General features: G+C 42.6%; 1 protein-coding gene across 3 annotated transcripts in view; it reads right to left on the bottom strand.

Annotated features, from left to right (window-relative positions):
* Window positions 1-4,024: 4,024 nt before the first annotated feature.
* Window positions 4,025-18,961, bottom strand: part of ATG14 (autophagy related 14) — a 35,000-nt gene continuing 20,063 nt past the window's right edge. For 2 of the 3 annotated variants that reach the window (XM_059695353.1, XM_059695365.1), the window contains exons 6-11: window positions 17,458-17,687; window positions 16,208-16,325; window positions 14,627-14,717; window positions 14,461-14,546; window positions 6,875-7,245; window positions 4,025-6,405 (exon numbers count right to left, since the gene is read on the bottom strand). In XM_059695353.1, the coding sequence (XP_059551336.1) occupies window positions 6,939-7,245; window positions 14,461-14,546; window positions 14,627-14,717; window positions 16,208-16,325; window positions 17,458-17,687 (832 nt within the window). In that variant the 3' untranslated portion in view covers window positions 4,025-6,405; window positions 6,875-6,938. Of the gene's footprint in view, window positions 6,406-6,874; window positions 7,246-9,857; window positions 13,257-14,460; window positions 14,547-14,626; window positions 14,718-16,207; window positions 16,326-17,457; window positions 17,688-18,961 lie in introns of those variants that run through there. The other variant, XM_059695359.1, reaches the window with a different exon arrangement.

Below are 18,961 nucleotides of genomic sequence, written 5' to 3'. Positions count from 1 at the left end.
CTGCACCCTCTGTCATGTTCCGGGACCCCGGCCACTCCTGGCCTAGGCACAGGCCTACAGGCTTGGGGCAGCCTGGCTCCCAAGGCCCCAATTTATCAAGAGAACAAAGTCGGCGTTAGTTACAGCCCTCACTGAACCCAGTACACTGCATCTGTGCATACAACTGCCTCGTTCATGTGCCTGCTTCGCCCTCCTAAATTACTAACATCTTGAGGACATAGCTCTGTCTTATCCTGCTTCAACTTCAGTGCCTGGCCTGGTGCCACGGACCTGAGGGAGTTTGCCGAGTGAGTAAATAATGAGTGAGTGAATGAGTGAATGAATGAGCGAGTAGGCGAATGAGCAAGCAGTTAAGGGGAAGGGAACGCGTTGCCACGGCAACACGGCAGAAGTTCCGGCCCCACTCCCGGCTCCCTGAAGCCCACCCCGGGAAAGTTCCCCCCTGCTCCCAGCGTCCTGGCACCCCTCTCCTGGCTGCATACTGAATTTCTAACATCTTGAGGACATAGCTCTGTCTTATCCTGCTTCAACTTCAGTGCCTGGCCTGGTGCCATGGACCTGAGTGGGTTTGCTGAGTGAGTGAATGAGTGAGTGAATGAATGAGCGAGTAAGTGAATGAGCAAGCAGCTGCCAGCGGGGATAGTTCGCACTCTGCTCTGAGCTGCCTGACACAAACCTCGGGAAGTTCCCGCCTGCTCCCAGCGGCCCCACTCCCCTCTCCCAGGTGCATAGTTCGTGCAGGGCAAAGGCTGCCTGGGTGTGCATTTTGGCAAATCAGTGCATTAGCACCTGTCGGCTGGGGATCCCCCTGGAGGGCCGTTTGTGGGCATGGCCAGTGGAAGATGGGTGCATTAGCACCGGTCAGCCTCGGATCCCCCTGGAGGGCTGTTTGTGGGCCTTGCCAGTGTCAGATCGGTGCATTAGCACCAGTCAGCCTCAGATCCCCTCGGGATGGAAGTTTGTGGGTGTGGCTGGTGGCGGATCAGTGCCTTCAGCCCGGGATCCCATTGGGAGGTCCGTTTGTGGGCGTGGCCGGTGGCCGATTGCTGGGGTCCCGCTGCCAGCCCTGGGTCTGTTCCCATAGGGGCCGCCTGCCCCCCGGGTGGCAAATAGCAGGCCCAGATGGCAGCAGGGCAGGCGGGATGGCGCTGTCCCGCCCTGCCTGCAGTATGCAAATTAGCCGCCATCTTTGTTGGTGGTTAACCGCCATCTTGGCTGGTGATTAATTTGCATATCACCCTGATTAGCCAATGGGAAGGGTAGCGGTTGTATGCCAATTACCATGTTTCTCTTTTATTAGATAGGATTGGTTTCCTATGTTCTGAATACTGGTTAGAAAATAATATACCTTACAAAGGGGTCACCCCCAATGTTTCCAGTACCTACCTGTCACCATACACAGTAATTACAATATTATTCGCCCGGTGCACGAAATTAGTGCATGGGGGGGGGGCGGTGTCCCTCAGCCCAGCCTGCACCCTCTCCAATCTGAGACCCCTCAAGGGTCTCACAATCCAGGACTGCTGGCTCCCAACTGCTCACTTGCCTGATTGCCCCTAACCACTCCCCTGCCAGCCTGATCGATGCTTAATTGCTCCCCTGCCGGCCCGATTGCCCCTAACTGCCCTCCCCTGCTGGCCCGATTACCCCTAACTGCCCTCCCCTGCTGGCCTGATTACCCCTAAATGCCCTCCCTTGCCAGCCTGGTCACCCCAAACTGCCCTCCTCTGCTGGCCCGGTCACCCCTGTCCTCCCTTGCAGGCCATCTTGTGTCCACATGGGGGCAGCCATCTTGTATGTTGGAGTGATGGTCCATTTGCATATTATTCTTTTATTAGATAGGATTCCCTATGGTGTACTTTATATCCCTGTGACTATTTTGTGGTTACCAATTTGTACTTCTTAATCCCTTCACCTTTTTCACCCAGCCCCCCAACCACCTTCCCATCTGGCAATCCTCAGTTTGTTCTCAGTATCTGTAAGTCTGTTTCTGTTTGTTTGTTCATTTATTTTGTTCTTTAGGTTCCATATATGTGAAATCAAATGGAATTTTCTTTGACTTATTTCATTTAGCACAGCTGTAGATTTACCCACACTGTCACAAATGCTAAGATTTCATTCTTATGGCCAAGTAATATTCCATTGTATTTATGCACCACCATTTTATCCTTTCATCTATGGATAAGTTACTTGGGTTGCTTCCATATCTTGGCTATTAATAATGGGGCAATGAACATGGGGGAGCATATATTCTTTTGCATTAGTGTTTTGGGTTTCTTTGGATATATACTCAGAAATGGAATCCCTATTTCCTCAGGCAGTTCCATTTTTTATTTTGTGAGGAATCTCCCTACTGTTTTTTTATAGTGGCTGCACCAATCTGCACTCACACCCACAGTTCCCTTTTCTCCACATCCTCACCAACAACTGTTGATTTATTGGTGACAGCCATTCTGACAGGTATAAGGTGATATCTCATTGTAGTTTTAATTTGCATTTTTCTGAGGATTAGTGATGTTGAACATCTTTTCATATGTTTATTGGCTGTGTGTGTGTCCTCTTTGGAGAAGTGTCTATTTAGGTCCTCTGCCCATTTATTTGGATTATTTGGGTTTGGGTTTTGAGTGCTTTCTAAATTTTGAATATTAACCCCTTATAGGATATATCATTGGCAAACTCCCTTGCTGTTAAAAAAGCTTTTTAGTTTGATGTAGTCCCATTCTTAAAATTTTTCTTTTGTTTCCCCTGCCTGTGGCCATATATCAGAAAAAAATACTAAGAGAAATGTCAGAGATTTTACTGCTTATGTTTTCTTCTAGGAGTTTTATGGTTTTGAGTCTTACATTTAAGTTTTTAATCCATTTTTAGTTTTTTCTTGTATATCACGTGAGAAGGTTTAGTTTCATTTTTTTGGCATGTATTTGTCCATTTTCCTAACACCATTTATTGAATAGACTGTCTTTATCACATTGTATGCTCTTGCCTCTTTTAAAATATATTAATAGACCATATAGGAATGGATTTTTTTACAGGCTATTTTGTTTTATGTATATATGTGTCTGTTTTTATGCTAGTATCATGCTGTTTTGATCACTATAGCCTTGTAATATAGTTTGATGTCATGTAGCATATACATCCAACTCTAACTTTGTTTTCTTTCTCAAAATTATTGTGCCTTTGTTTGTCTTTGTAGCTGAGATGGGTCTCCTGAAGGCAACATGTAGTTTTTAATCCAGGGGTCTTCAAACTACGGCCCGCGGGCCACGTGCGGCCCCCCGAAAACATTTTTCTGGCCCGCCGGGTGTTTTTGCCGCCGCTGTGTGCATAGGAATTTGTTCATAGTTTTTTTTTAAACTATAGTCCGGCCCTCCAACGGTCTGAGGGACAATGAACTGGCCCCGTTTAAAAAGTTTGAGGACCCCTGTTTTAATCCATCCGGCTACTCTTCCTTTTGATTGGTAAGTTCTGTCTATTTACATTTAAGGTGATTATTGATATGAGAACCTAATATAGCCATTTTATCTTTAGTTTTCTGGTTGTCCTGTGTTTCTGGTTGTGAGTGTTTTTTGCCCTTGTGATTCATTAGGTTTATGTTAAAAAATTTTCACAGTCCTTTTTCTTCTGATTGCATCTTATCTTTATTTACCTGTGCAAGTTCAGTCCTTTTTCTCCTCCCCTTTAGTGTCCTATTGTCACAAATTATTCCTTTTTATGCTATAAATTAATCCCTCCCTAGAGGACTGTTAAAAGACACCATGTCACCGTAGGGCAACAGCAGCATGTGATGGCTACCAAAGAAAAATCCATCTTTAGAGAAAGTATGTAACTGGTAAGCAACTGGTTTCCCAGCTTCCTAAAGATGGACCGTTATGAATACCACCATGATCAATAATTTTATAGAAGTATTAGCAAGCATATTTCCTTGCTTGGCAAAAAAATCCTGAAAAAAATTATCCTATAATTTATATAAAATTATCCAGGGCTAGATCTCATTTGATTAATTAGTTTGAAAAAGACATACATATTAGCAAAATACTGGTAAAAGGTTTATTGTAATAATACAATAAAAGTTTAGAAAACATTTGTATGACTCAATCTGGTTTGGAAGTTGCAGAGCAATGGGAAATTCCTGCAACATGACACCACAGAAGAGATTCCCAGACACTGTAGTTCTTTTAACAGCATGCCACCAAATGCTTTTTTCCAAATTACCAACACACGAATCCTTAAATGTATCCTGTCTGCTAGACCCAATGCTGACATGTTTTTTGTCTTAACTTACAGATGTGCAAAACTTTTCTTAGTCAGACTCCATTACAAAAAAGTCTTTAGCAAACCATTTTAAGCGGCCTATTGGTGCCTCTGGATTTTTATTAGTATTATTTTGTTTCAACAAATCATTTTAATGTGGAATAAAGGACCAAGGTCTATGGCTTTTTGTTTAAAAATAAAAACCAGCTTCAATTTTTAAAAAAGCTGTTTACCTATGGTTCTGGCACCTACATGAAAGAATTTAATGAGCAGCAAAAAGAATAGAAAAAAACAGTGGTTGAAATGTATACTTAAGAATATTTACAGGGTGGATCCAGTGCAAAATAATGAAAACCAAAATACCTCAGCAGTGTAAGCCAGTATGTTGGTGTTCATAACCACTAAAGGGTTTGATCATTTTAACCCCTAAGTAAAGTGCCTCTAGTTGAAAACAACAACAAAATATACCCTATCAATCCCTACATCTCCCATATCCTTGCACGGTTTGTTGAATTACTCTAGTTATGAGTTTGTGATCTCTGGATTCTGTTCTTAAGCTTCATCTCACATTCATGGTTTCCAAGAGGCTTATTTGAGAACAACCGGGACTATTATGCATCTTTCAGCTGAAGTCAAGCTTTACCCTCAAGCCCCAAATCCCAGTCTTTCAACTCTTGAGACTAAGCTCTTCTTTTGGAGGGCTGGCAGTACCTGGTAAGTCTTACCTCATGGGATTTTACGTTCACTTGGTGTTTGTCCAAGTCAACCACTCTATGAATTACAGGCCTGGATGGCACAACACAGCCCAGCAACATAGAGCTGAGCAGTTAAAGCGGAGCCTGTTTCCTCCTAAAGCGGCAAATTCATACTCAGGGAACTTGGGACTCCTGGGTAGGAATAAACAACCCTTCTGCAACTCTACCCCAAACTCTGCCAAACACTAAATATACCAATAGCAAAAGCTATACAGCACCTCGGGTTTGGAGGCAAAGGTCATCTCTAATAATTACAAAGAGAAAAGAAGCTGGGCAGGGCAAACCCCCAAGTGATTTATCTGGGGTACTGTCATGCTAATCACACTAACAAGATATGGTAATAATGCCTGTTAGGAATTTTTCATAGGATTTCTTTTTGTAGTTACATAGGATTTTTTTTTGCAGTTATTAAAAATAAACTACTTACATATTTGTACATAATGCCTCTCTACGGTTTTCTTAAAAGATTGTCACTAGACAATGACAAGAAACGAGCTGAAAATGGTCTCTGGGTGAGGAAACATCCTTCCCTGGAGCTTCCCCCAGGAGACAGGAGGAATACCAGCTATGATTTCCTCTGCATTTCTGAGGAAGGTAGTGTCCTTAGAGCAACAAAGACTTCTAGGAAACAGGCAGGATAGCTTTCCCTGGAAAAACCTGCCACCTACTATATCCCTTAGAAACTAATTGGACACCAGAAAACTACTAAAGGCCACTTAATTAAAAGTGGCTTTTACTAGTAACCTCATTAGCAAACAACCTTAATGACTTAATCTTTCACTCATAGAAAATAAGTTTCATTTCAAACTGCACATAGTGTAGATGGTAGGAATTCAATCATCTAGGTAAGAATGAACTAAATTCCACTCAGAATATAAGAAAATAGGTTTACAATCTCTAGGACATTATTGCAGCTAGAATTTCTTCTGTTCATGGATATGGGTCCTAAAGAAAAGAGCTTAGTTTCTTTGGTGTGTGGGGAGAAAGAAAAACAGGAATGTCTGATGAGCTACGACAGAGCAGCACAAGTGAAATAATGTTTAAATTACTTCCCGCCCCCCTTACCCCCCCAAAATAAACACCACCCTTCCAAACAAAACCAAAATCCTTGACCTAAAAACCAAACATGACCAAATTATAAAGAAATCAAGTATCTCAAATTGCCTGCTGGTTTTCTATACAAAAATGATCGCATAAAAACAAACTCATATTAAACAGTTTTTTATCTTTCAAGTCCTAATCATCAAGAATCAGTTCCTTGAGATTCAATCTCTACAACATAAAGTGACAGGAATAGTCTCAGCATCACGAGGACCAACATGTTGGCCGGGTCTGTGTCCTCTGGCCTGTGATCAGCATCACGAGGACCAACATGTCGGCCGGGTCTGGGTCCTCTGGCCTGTGATTAGAGGGAGCCTAGATGAATTTCTGCCTCAACAGAACTGGCCTCATGCACTGGTTCGCCTTCCACCAACACTAGTCTGGGTAGAAGGACCTTTGACTCCTCTATTTTATTATCCTCAGTATGTCTGTCACCACCATTGGCCATTTGACAAAGAAATGCCTATCTCCCTGCTTTAAACAACAAAAATAGTTTAGCCCTAGCCAGTTCGGCCTGTAGACTGAAGCGTCTCGGGTTCGATTCCCGTCAAGGGCACATACCTGGGATGCAGGCTCGATTCCAGGCCCGGACTGGGGCAAATGCAGGAGGCAACCAATCAATGTATGTTTCTCACATCGATGTTTCTTTCTCTCTGTCTCTCCCCATCCCTTCCACTCTAAAACTCAATGGAAAAATATCCTCGGGTGAGGATTAACAACATCAAAAAAACAGTTAAAAAAACTTTTTGTTCCAGGCATGATCTTACCTAAATACATAGTTTACTAGTTTACTTTCCTGATGTGAATCTGGCACATTTTGATCCATGCTCGTTAACGGTGTCCAGTGTAAGCTTTAAACCAGGAGGTCACCGAGGCCGCAGCAGAGGAGATCATCCCGCCCGCACTGCTGCTGGCGATGGGCGGGGAGGCCTGGGTGCTCTGGCTCTGCGAGACTTCCACGGGCTGGGAAGGGATGTCACAAAACCGGGGGCTTGGCAAGTTCTCCCAGTCTGTGCCCAAGTCGGTTTCCTCATCACTTATGTGCTCGTCTCCAGTCTCATCTGATTCTCCAGCAACTCCGGGATCCACAAATTCCATGGACTCCTCGAGGTCTGCGCGCACTTCAAAGGGTCCCGACCTGTGTGCCGACAGCGAAGGGTCTCTAAGACACCACCATTCTCACAACACGTGACACAGGTGACAGAAGACCTGATGCATGTAGGAGACCCAGAGCTATCACTGCATCCGTTCCCCAAGTCTGCACTGTGTCCACTCACTGTTGGTCTATAATTCAGTTTTTCTTTATCTAAATACCTGTCATCCAACTAATGAATACCACACGTCTCAATTCTACCTACTTTATTTGTGAAGACCCTGGACAGAAAAAACCCATCCCGTGAGACCATCCATACTGGTTCACAGTATGATTTTGTTTTAAACAACTGTACTATCTCTACATTCCAATGACACAGTTTTGACAAAAACAGTCACATGATGTATACTTGGGTATATTAGTTAGTGGAACCAGTATCAAATGGTATACAAAGGAAATTAAGATGTCCTCTGCCTACGGAAGCCCTCAATTATTAAACTCAAGACACAAAGGGGCTAAATGATATGGCTGTGTACATGTTAGCAAAGCCTCCTGGGACTGGTGTCAACAGCCGGCTCCCGCACACATTTTAAGATATCAACAATTTTCTAGGGACAAGTTTATGGCATAAAATGAGATGTGATTATTTAAAATATATTCATCTGGAATATTCATATTCCTGCAAGGTCTTTCAGTAAAACTTTTTATTGCCCAAAGTTCCCTAGTAATGTCTCCACCTCTCTTTCTCAGGCCGCACTCCCTGTGACAGCCCCTCAGTGCCGCCGTGTGGAACAAACCCCACCAGGCCTGCTTCTCCTTGTCCCTTTCCAGTGCCTGTCACTCCTGCCTCTGGGGAGCCAGGCTGCATCTTCTCCAGGGGACTTCCTGCAACCAGCTATAGGGTGGGACCAAGTCGCTTCAGCAGCCCCTAGCTCTCATTCGTTGCTCCCAAGTAAGGCCTAATGCCTCAGTTCATTTAAGAGGTTCACTAGTAATTACTTAGGGAGAAATGACAGAGGACAGCAAAAATAACAGAAATGAGAAATACCTTAGGAAAGTATAACCTGCCCTTTAGTCTGTGGTCCCAAATTCTTTAAAGTATAATGACAAAAGCCTAGCGTTGGCCTCCAAGCGCCTCCGCAGACCTGCACCTCTGACCCGTTCTTCCAGGGCCAACTAGACCTCATTCTTACAAGACAGCCCTGCTTCCCAGCTGGGGCAGCAATAGCCAATGTTTCTGCTCTAGGCACTGTTTTTAGGGCTTTACATGTTTCCATTCATTGGAAGATGTGCCACAGGGTTTCCCATTGGTCTCTAGTGAACAATTTACATTCCACGAAGCCCCTCAGACCAGGGACTGCCAAGCTTCCCAGGCCTCCACCCCGAAGTCGTGATTTTGCAAGGGCTGAAGGGAACAAGAATTGGGAGGGGATTCTCCCCACACCCTTCGTTCCTCCCCTTGAAACTTTCCCCATAAACCAACAACCACTGCAACTTGTTTCTTAGCTCTGAGTGCCCCTTTTCTGTTTCCTGTGGTTCTCCTTACAGTTTACTTATTTTCTCCCTTTTTGCTTTTCCTTGGCAAACAAGTCCACTCCAAAGACTTTTTTCTTTTTTCCTCCAGATTCCTCTCCTCCAAGCTCCAATCCCAATCACCCATCTGTCAGAGCTCCCCGACTGAGTGCTACTAACCGCACTCTCATCTCGGGTATCTGAGCCAGTCAACAAGGTCTCAAAACACAGCCAGCTGGGATTCCTCCCTCCTCCCTCACCCTCCTGCCTGACACCACCAAATAAGTCCCCTTCCCATCCTCAACGTGTCCCCCAGCTCTAGTCCTCCCTCTATTGCTACCACCACCAGCCAGTCCTGCCCCCCACCCACCTTAGCTTGCTGAAGAACTGTCCCTCTCATGGTGTTTGCCTATTAAAAATGTTCACAATTTGCCAGGCCAGTGTGGCTCAGCAGTTGAGTGTTGACCTATGAACCAAAAGGTCATGATTCAAATTCTAGTTAGGGCACATGCCTGGGTTTCAGGTTCTATCCCCAATAGGGGGCATGCAGGAGACAGTGATCAATGATGTTTCTCGCTCATTAATGTTTCTTTCTATCCCTCTCCCTTCATCTCTCAAAATCAATTAAAAAAAAAAAGAAGTTCACAATTTAAGTGTCTTAGCTGGTCTCCCTCCTTTCCCAAATACAAGGCTCTCGGATTCTGTTCTGTTCAGTTTTGCTGTCTGGGGGTTAAGTCTCCTGACTCCCCCGGCTCCCTCACAGGTCCAGGTCAGCTCTCCACCATCACTATTTCCTTTCTGCTAGCCTTGAGGCTGCCTTATCTACTCTTAGGGTCCTTCTTGGCATGAGACTGCTGTTGTCTCCAGATCCCCTCTTGAAGGGTTTTTCCAGGAGACAGGCCTGAGTGATACAGGGGGGAAGTGGCACATCCTTCAAGCGGAGTCCCTCACTGGAGCCATTGGACCCATTCTCTGCTTGGAATTCCAAAGTGCAGAGTCCACTTGGCATGGAGCAGGTGCTCAATTAAGAACCTCACATGAAAAACTAGTGAATGATTCCCACAGTGGTCAGTAGGAACAATTTTAGTTCCAACAACTAGCCTACATTTCTAAGCACCACCAGGAGCCGAAGAGACCCTTACAGAGGCGGCTTCTCCCATCACTTCCAGCATAATCTACTACCTGCCCAGCATGCCTGGGCCACACACACATCACACAGAACTAACTAGCGGAAGAATTAAGTCTTTCTGCTTAATGTCTTTGGGAAATACAAATTATAAAATAATTCTTCTAATTTTCAGTTTAGCTGAATAACTGACATATTTTTATTCAAGACCCTGAAGCCAGAGCATTCAGTTTCTCATGATACAGGATGTTATCCTTATCGACTAAGGCAACAAGATGATTGATCTTCTTGGCTTTTTAAAAGTCTCTTTTTGCCAACAGCTTATTTCAAAAATATTATATAATGTACGGCATCAAGAGTAAACTCTAGACTTTGGATGGTAAGGTGTGAATGTAGGCACCAGCACAGTAAAGACTGGCTCAGATACGACTCGTCAATAGATAATAAATCCAGGGGGGGATTCTGATTAGGAGAACAATTGCATGGTCCCACACTGCAAGGAAGGAAGCATGTAGGAATTACACAGCGGCCAAGTCAGAAAGCATCCTGACTGTGAATTAACGTCACCAATAAAGGACAGATGGTCAAATGTGGTATCTGGAGATACTCCCACCTAGGCAGTGTCCCAGCCTAAAATGCATAGCCTGCATCTGCAAGGAAACACCCAATCGCAAAATTAAAGTTCTATTTGAAAAATGAAAATAATGTCATAAAAGACAAAGGCAGCTGTGAAAATGTTCCAAATTTAGAGTCATAGCAATTAAATGTACCACCCGACGCTAGATTGGATCCTGGAGGGGGAAATGCTATAAAGGACATTATCTGGTGCGCTGACAAAACGTGTGTATCGGCAGTAGATTAAAGTATTATATCAATGTTAAACGTGCTGATGTTGATAACTGGGCGGTGGTTAAGAAAATATCATCCCCCCCCCCCCCAAAAAAAAGAAGAGAAAATATTCCCATTTTTAGAAAATACACATTGAACTATTTAGGGGTCAAGAGCTATGACATATGTAACTTATCCTCATAGAGTTCAGAAAAAAAAATTTGTGTGTGTGTGTATTTATGGAGAGAGAGGAGGGAGGAGGGGGGAGAGATTGCACAAATGACAAAGCAAATGGGGTAAAACACTAACAAAGATGAATCTGGGTAAAGGGTATATGCATCTTTGTACTATTTTTTAATTTTTCTGTAAGTTTGCATTTATTTCAAAGAAGAGTAAGTTATGTTGGATTCAGGATGGAATCCTCAGTTTAGCTGGTCTCCATGGAAACAGGACGTCCCACCCAAGCTCCATTACCAGTCTCTCTCAGCCTGACTGAGGGAGGTGTGGAAAGGGGGCTCTGAAGCGCCGACCTCCTGGTACACAGACCAGGAAAGCTCAGATGTGACGAGAGCCTGGCTGTGTGTGTGCACGTCTCTAGGACAGAGCCCTCCAAATGGAGGGCTGACTCAAGGGCAAGCCCAGAGAAAACTCAGATCCACAAGGAAGTCCACCCCTAATACAAGATTGCCAATTTTCCTAAACAACCACCAACACTGGACATCATGTCCTTTCCTTTTTGCTAACCTGATAGATGAAAAATGGAAACATGCTTTGAACTGCATTTCTTTGTTCTTGATTGAGGCTAAAGATGTTTTTCCTCTGAATTGTGACTACTTGCATTTCTTTTGTGTGAACTGCCTGCTTGAATACTTTCTCTATTTTTTTATGAGGTTGCTTGCCTGTCTTTTATTGACCTGAAAGATTTAAGGAGTCTGGATTTTAATCCATTGTCTCTTATAGAGACTGTAAAATATATCTATTGCTTGTCTTCTAACATTGTTTATGGTATCTTTTACCAGAGACATTTAGAGCTTTTCCATAGAAAAATATGTAACTCCTTTCCTACATGGTTTCTGGGTTTTGTGGCTTGCTTGGGAATCCCCTCCCCACCCTATGATTATAAACACTCTTTTCTCCTAGTTATAGTTTTTAAAATTAAAGTCTTTTATTTCATCTGGAATTAATTTTTGTATGTGGAATGTTGTATAAATCCAACATTTTCCTCATATGAATACCCAACTGACCCACCACCATTGAGCTATTATGATTCAACACGCCACCCTTATCATATATTATTTTCCCACATACACAAGGGTCTGTTCCTGGACTCTCTTCTATTGCTTTAATTGCTCCACCGATTTGCATGCTAACAGGGTCTTGTTTTAATTACCTTTATACTATGTTTTAAAAGGGGCCAAGACCATCCCTTATTATTATTTGTCAAAATTTCCTTGCAGACTATGCTTCTAGTTAAACATTAGAATCAGCCTATCAAAGTTCCATGAAATATCTGCTAAAATTCTGATCAGGTTTCCTTTTTGGGAGAAGTAGCACTTTACAATACTGAGCCTTCCTCCTAGAAAATCACCACCCTGGCCTCCTTGCATTCAGTGCCACACCTCATACAGTGCTGGGCAGACATTCAAAAATTACAGGTTGAATATTTTTTTTTTAGTTCCAAAATTTTTACATAAATTTGCATGTGCTTTGTAAGGATTACTTCTCTATAGTTTATAGCATTTGTTGCTAAAGTAAAAGGGATCTTTTTTACCCTTACTTTTTTTTAATAAGTTGTGGTTGGCACATAAGAAAGCAACTGTTTTAATGTATGTTGATCTTATATTTAGACGCCATACAAGTATCATTTCTAACAGCTTCGTAGTTCTTCTGGGTATCCAGTTTAATCATACCATCTACAATAGATCAGCTTGGTTTCCTTCTTTCCAATATAAATGCACCTTATTCCTTGTTTAAAATGTCCCGCCTTGGCTGGGCCTCCAGAGCCATGTTAACGTAGCAGTGCAAGCAGGGCACCCTTTTTCTTCCTGACGACAGGGTACTGCCCCTAAATGTCTATGTAAGCAATATGCCATTAAACATAGCTTTTGCTCCATGCTTATGGTAGGTATCCTTTATTAATAATCTCTTTTTAATTTGATAGTTTTCTTTATTAAGGGGAACTGAATTTTATCCATTGCTTTTCTGGCATCTGTATCAGGTTAGTCCTACGTTCTTTCTTCTTTAGTGTGTTAATGTGATAAGGTTAATGTGCATGGTTAAAAGCATGAGTACCTAGTACTTGGGAGTCGTCAGCCAGGTGTGTTGGGACCTGGCTCCACCACTTTTACTGGCTCTGTGAGCATGGGCACGAGTTAGTTGGCCTGCTACCACGTTTCCCCGTGTGAAAGTAAGGATAATAATCCTGCCCTGGCTGGTGTAGCTCAGTTGAGTTAGTGTCATCCCATGCACCAAAAGTTTGCTTCCCCATGAGGGCACATTGCAGCCTCGATCCCAGTAGGGGGTGTGTAGGAGGCAGCCAATCAATGTTTCTCTCTCACATTGATGTTTTTTTCTCTCTTCCTTCCTCTCTCTGCAAAATCAATAAAAACATATTTAAAAAGAGAGATTTAAGACATGTAAAGTTTTAGCCAAGTGTGAATAAATATTAGTCCTTATTACGAATAATAAATTTCCTAACATTGAACCATTTACAAATAAGGTAGAGAGGATGGCAAGCAAACCCACAGAAATCAACCACTAAATTTGGGATGGGTTTCTAAAGGTTTTCTGTGGCTCCTAAATTAATGAATGGGATTTGGGCTACGGGGTTTGAAATCCCTATACAATGGCAAAACATTCAAGGTGCATGTGCAGTTTCCTGGAGAGAGTCCACAGCTCTTTCCAAAGTTAACTACTGTTTTAGGCAGGGGGAGGGAAGAGTGGAGAAACATCAGACAACCGCTGAAGGCAGACTGTCATAGCAAGTTCACTGCGATGTGAAGGAAACCAGGCATCCTGGTCAGTGGAGGGGACTCCCCTTGAGCCCTGGTTTGTGTCAAAGCAAATGAATGATGGGAAGAGACCCCAAAAAATTTTCCCACCTTTTATTTGTCTTTCAAAATTACAAATACAATAGCCAAGCCCTATCTGCAGAAATGAATGGACAGACCTCTAAGGACAAGGAAAAAAGATCAGCACCTAGAGAAGGGACTCTTGGACGTGACCAAAGATCAGCCTCATGAATGCCATGCTTTTTATGGGCTGAGAAACTGAAAAGACCCCTTAGACCAGTCCTGGTTGGTCTTTTTTGTTACTCCTGTTTTTAAGCTAATGGATTTTAAACTATTCATCCCATAAACATCTCATACCCTTTATCCAACAAATGGTGGCCAGACTGACTCAGTGACAGAGAGAGGACTGTGAAGAACTGTTATGGGAAGGAATGAGCAGGCACAAAAGATGATGCACAAGCAACAGGCTAGAGAAGAAACATGTGGATTCAAAGAAACGGCGTTTGACCTTCAGGGACAGCACAGGAAAGGCCAGGAACCCTGGGGTTCTTCGGTTTTAGATGTTAAAATGCTATTAATTTCTCTGAGAAATGATTATGTTAAGAACCATAATGGCTCAAATATGATTAGCCATTGCTTCCTTCTATATGGGACTGTATTTTTGTCCTGTTTGGAGATTTGGGGCTGAGGAACAGGCCCCTGTACACTGCCAACACATACAACTCCACTTAAAAGTCGTCACAACGGTACCACTCAGAGAAAAGCAACAGACACCCTTCTTACCTGCCTAGGTGTTCAGAATTCGGGCTGACCAGGTACATTAGATTCCTGAGGGTATGCAGTGGTTGTAATTGGTCTAAATTTACATGCTAGAAAAAAACAAAAAATTGATTACTATTTTCAACCATGTTAAGAAATTAAAAATTAGTTCACAGCACATTTTCCATACCTGAGAAAAGCACAAGTAAAGAATATTTGCATTCAGTTTCTTTACTGCTCGAGTAAATTTCTGTCTGCTGAGATTTTCCCCACAAAATTCACTGTAAAACAAACATAATTTGTAAAGTTGTATTTTTTGGAGGAAATTCTATGTTACAACGTTCATTTTAAAGAGTGTACTTTACACTGCAGTTCAGTATAAAACTTACCCTGAGGCCTTTGCCTCTTAAATGTACTTAGAAACTTTCTAGGAATGAACTATTCCCCTCATGAACAATTTCACTGAATCTGTAACAATTACAAATACATAGATCCTTTGACTAAGCAATTCCACTTCTGAAAACTTACTCTACACAAATACTTGCAAACTAGTGGAAAATGAATGTGTAAATGATCCACAAGTGTCAAAAGAGGACCGGTGAGATCCTGGGACACCTATACAACAGAAAACTCTGCAGCTGCCCACTTTATGCAGGATGAGAGCTGAAGGCCCGAAGGCCCCGCACGATCTGCACTCCTACTTTCTGATGCACTCGGTCTCCTTTGTGCTCCTTGCAGCTCTCTCCTCCAGGGCTTTGCAGGCCGCCTCTGCTCACAGCCTCTCCCCAGGGCCCACTGGCTTGCTCGCTTCCTCCCTCAGGTTCACACATGATCACACACCTGCCCACTCAAACACTGCAAGCCCTTCCCTGCCTCCACATCCCCTTCCTCTCACCCTGCTTTAACATTCTCCACAGCGCACGTCACCATCTGACATACTGTTTATTTGTCCCTTCATTAAAGTTAAGGGCCAAAGGGGTAGGGATTATGCTTTCATCACCAATGTACCTTCTTAGTACCTAGAACAGTGCCTGGCACATAGCAGACACTCAATAACTATTTGTTAAATAAATAAAAACTTAAAAAGGTGTTTAAAACACCTTGGTACAGCATGATACCTTTTGTGTTTAAAAGACGGTAACCATACTTATATTTGCTTGAAATGCAAGGAAAACTAAAGGTTGGTAGGAAAGTATTAGTAGGATTTGGGTAGACTGTAAACCTTTACATTTTTTTTTTTTTAATTTTAAACTACATGTTTTTGTTATAAAAAAATCAAACAGCCGCAGCTGGGTAGGTCAGTTGGTTAGAGTGTGTCCCAATACGCCACAAATGAGCATTTGTCTTCGTATTTGTACTTTTGAAAGACAAAAGACAAATGCTGACTTGATCCCAATGAATTCATAAATCAAGTGAAACAATAAATTGATGTTTTCTCTCTAAAATCATTTTAAAAACAAAAAACAAAATTTGCCAAGTGTTTACCCAATTCTTGCACATGAGCACACCCTCTGAATATCCTGGGTTTTCCTTCAGTTCTTTTTGCAAGTGGGAGAATTCTCTGTGGTCTTCTCAAACACTTCACATGCAATTGTAAGATAACACCACTTTGTACCACATGAGGCTTATGGAATTAATCTCAGTATCTATGGTCATTTCTGTCTGAATAACACTTCAATTCTTGATTTTGGATTCATTAGAACAAATGAGAACACAAAAAGAGCATAAGAGAACCACGACGAAGAAGACATCACTGCCTTCAGTTACTTGCCTGTTGCACAGCTTTTTAGGAAGATTTATGTCGAGTATATGAGACAAAATGTTGGCCAGCTGAGTCGCATAGCACAGCGCAGCGCTGATGGTGTAAGCAGGGTTGTTATGCTCCATGTCTAAAGTGTAAAAACAACCACCACACACAGAACCACCTTAATTTCAGCAAAAAATATGAATGAACCTACATTTTATGATTTCTAATTTATCATTACATTTATGGTAACATTTTACTCCTTCCTAATAAAAGGTCCATGTTTCATTGCTATGATTTTCACTGAGTGAAACCTAAGTAAGTGGGTCTAGACAGGCCCAGCATAAATGAAACTGAAGTCCCCACCCACAGCACGCACTCAGCGTACAATGCTTTTGATGACTGCTTGCTTCCTGTCCTCCCCACAGGAAGGGAGGCACACCTGTCTGGGTGACACCACCTGTGTATCACCAGTACATGACTAAAGCACATCTCACTAAGTATGTGCTGAATGACTAAATGAACAATTCTCCACCAGAGAAAAGCTACAGGGGTGTTAAAGGGTTTCTCTAGTGTGGTATTCAATCTCCAGTTAGGACTGTGAAACAAGCTCTTTACAAAGTTAAAAACTATCAAAATGGGATGGAACTCAGGCTAACTATGCTTCTTTAAATAGTGAGGTCTTTTTATATAGATAAAGCAGTATCGACCCCCAAGAGGAGAAATATCTGAAATACATTTTTCCAGCACATCCACAGATGGAGAAACAATGTGGTATATCCATACAATGGAATGTCATTCAATCATAAAAAGAATGATACATGCAACAATGTGGACGAACTCTGAAAACATGCTAAGTAAAAGAAGCTAAACGCGAAAGGCCATGTTTTGTATGATCCCATTTATATGAAATACCCAGAATAGACACAACTATAGAAACGGTGCAGATTAGTGATGGCCAGGGCTCGGCTCAGGAGGGCGCTGGGGAGTGGCTGCTGCATGCCCTGGAGCTTCCATGTGGGGTGATGAAATGTTCTGGAACTAGACAGAGGTGATGGTTTTATAACACTGTACATGTACTAAATGCCACTTAATTGTTCATAACTGTTCATTTTGTTATATAAATTTTACCTCAATTAAAAATATACATGTTGGCTGGAGCCATCCAGGCTCAGCCACCTGGTGTGTGGATGATCGAATAAATTCGTAATCCCTCAACAACAAAACAAACAAAATTCATGTTTATAAACGTTTCCGAACACAGTCTTGCTTCTCACCAGGCCCCTGCGTGGTTTTCTTCTCTTCCACCCAATTATAGTAGGCAGCGTAGTCTCCGTTGTTGGGGAGGCTAATCCAAGGCCCTGTGATGCTGATGCTGGTGTCCCCATTGTGGTCGTCACAGACCCATCTCCCTGAGTGGTAAGTCGTCCTCCGGGCTTCAGCAAGCTTGCTCACGGTGCTGGAGGTCATGGCGCTGTCACTCTCTGAAGACACATCCGCGGGATCTCTAAAAATCAGAAGACGCATACGGGTTTCCAGGGACTGGGTTTTAAAGAGCAGGCAATATACTTGCCAGATATACAAACACTGGGAAGAAGCACATGAGCACAGGAAGTGACATGGAACATGCAGAGATAAGTGATTGCTATCAGAGATGAAGATCAAACCAGCTGTAGCACAGAAGCCCACAAGGGTGTAAGGGGGCACCAGGAGCAAGGGCCTCAAATATCAGGTTCTTCAACGATTAGGTAGCAATATCTCTTTATATGCTTAAAAATTTCTGAGGACCTCAAAGAGCTTTTGTGTGTGGGGGTTAGGTCTATTGAGATTTGCTATATAAGAAATCCGAGAACATTTAAAATGATTAATTCATTCAAAAATAATAAACTTATTACATGTTAACATAGTATATCCTTATGAAAAAAATCTGTATTTTTCAAACAAGTACATTAGTAAAGAGTCAAATAACACAATACAGCACTGATCAACATTTTTTAAAAACCTCTGTAATACCCAAGTCCTTCAATTGTTCTTTCAAGTAAAATAGTGTCCCATGAAAAAAGCAACTACTGCCTGCAATTCATTCAAGTGCTTTTCCTTGAGCCAACCATGGCACTTTGGTCTGCAGCAAAAGCAGCTTCTGCACACTTCCCATTTCATCATATACTATCTTTAAAAGGTGTGTTTGCAGGGCAAGCCAATAAAATTTAAATAAAAATATTTCCTATTGCTTCATCAAGAACACTGTTGCTGCAAAACTGGTTTTTGTTTTAATACTGCAAGTACATGGCAGAATACAATGACTATTACTGCAGCTTGCTGTCACTGCCTTGAAATGTGTTGTGGCACCAGAGGTTTTACCCACCATGGCTTCTGAGCCACCAGTGCAAATGTCAACAGAGTGAAAAAGGAAAATAAAGTGTTAATATTATTATATAAAAGCAGTTTGACTGCATGGACCCCCTGAAAGGGTTGCAGGGACCCACAGAGCCCATAGACCACACTTGGAGATCTGCTGGTCTGAAGCATGATGGGAATGAGAAGTCACAGCAGGCACAAATGCACAGGAGGGGAAGGACACGGTGTGTCTGGGAGCAGAGATGATCAGTGGGGTTGTGTAGAATACACAAAGGAAGTGCCAGGAGACGGTACTGGAAAGGTGGGTAGGAAATGGGAGACTGGGAAGGGCCTTTTGCACTGCACTAAGTTTAGATTCTGTTCTCTTGGCCAGTGGTTCTCGATCCTTTTTCCAACACACATAGCATAACTCCTACCGGCTAT

The sequence above is a fragment of the Myotis daubentonii genome, chromosome 1 (genome assembly GCF_963259705.1).
Source record: "Myotis daubentonii chromosome 1, mMyoDau2.1, whole genome shotgun sequence".
NCBI classification, from domain to species: domain Eukaryota; kingdom Metazoa; phylum Chordata; class Mammalia; order Chiroptera; family Vespertilionidae; genus Myotis; species Myotis daubentonii.
This window is presented reverse-complemented; position numbering and strand designations above follow the sequence as displayed.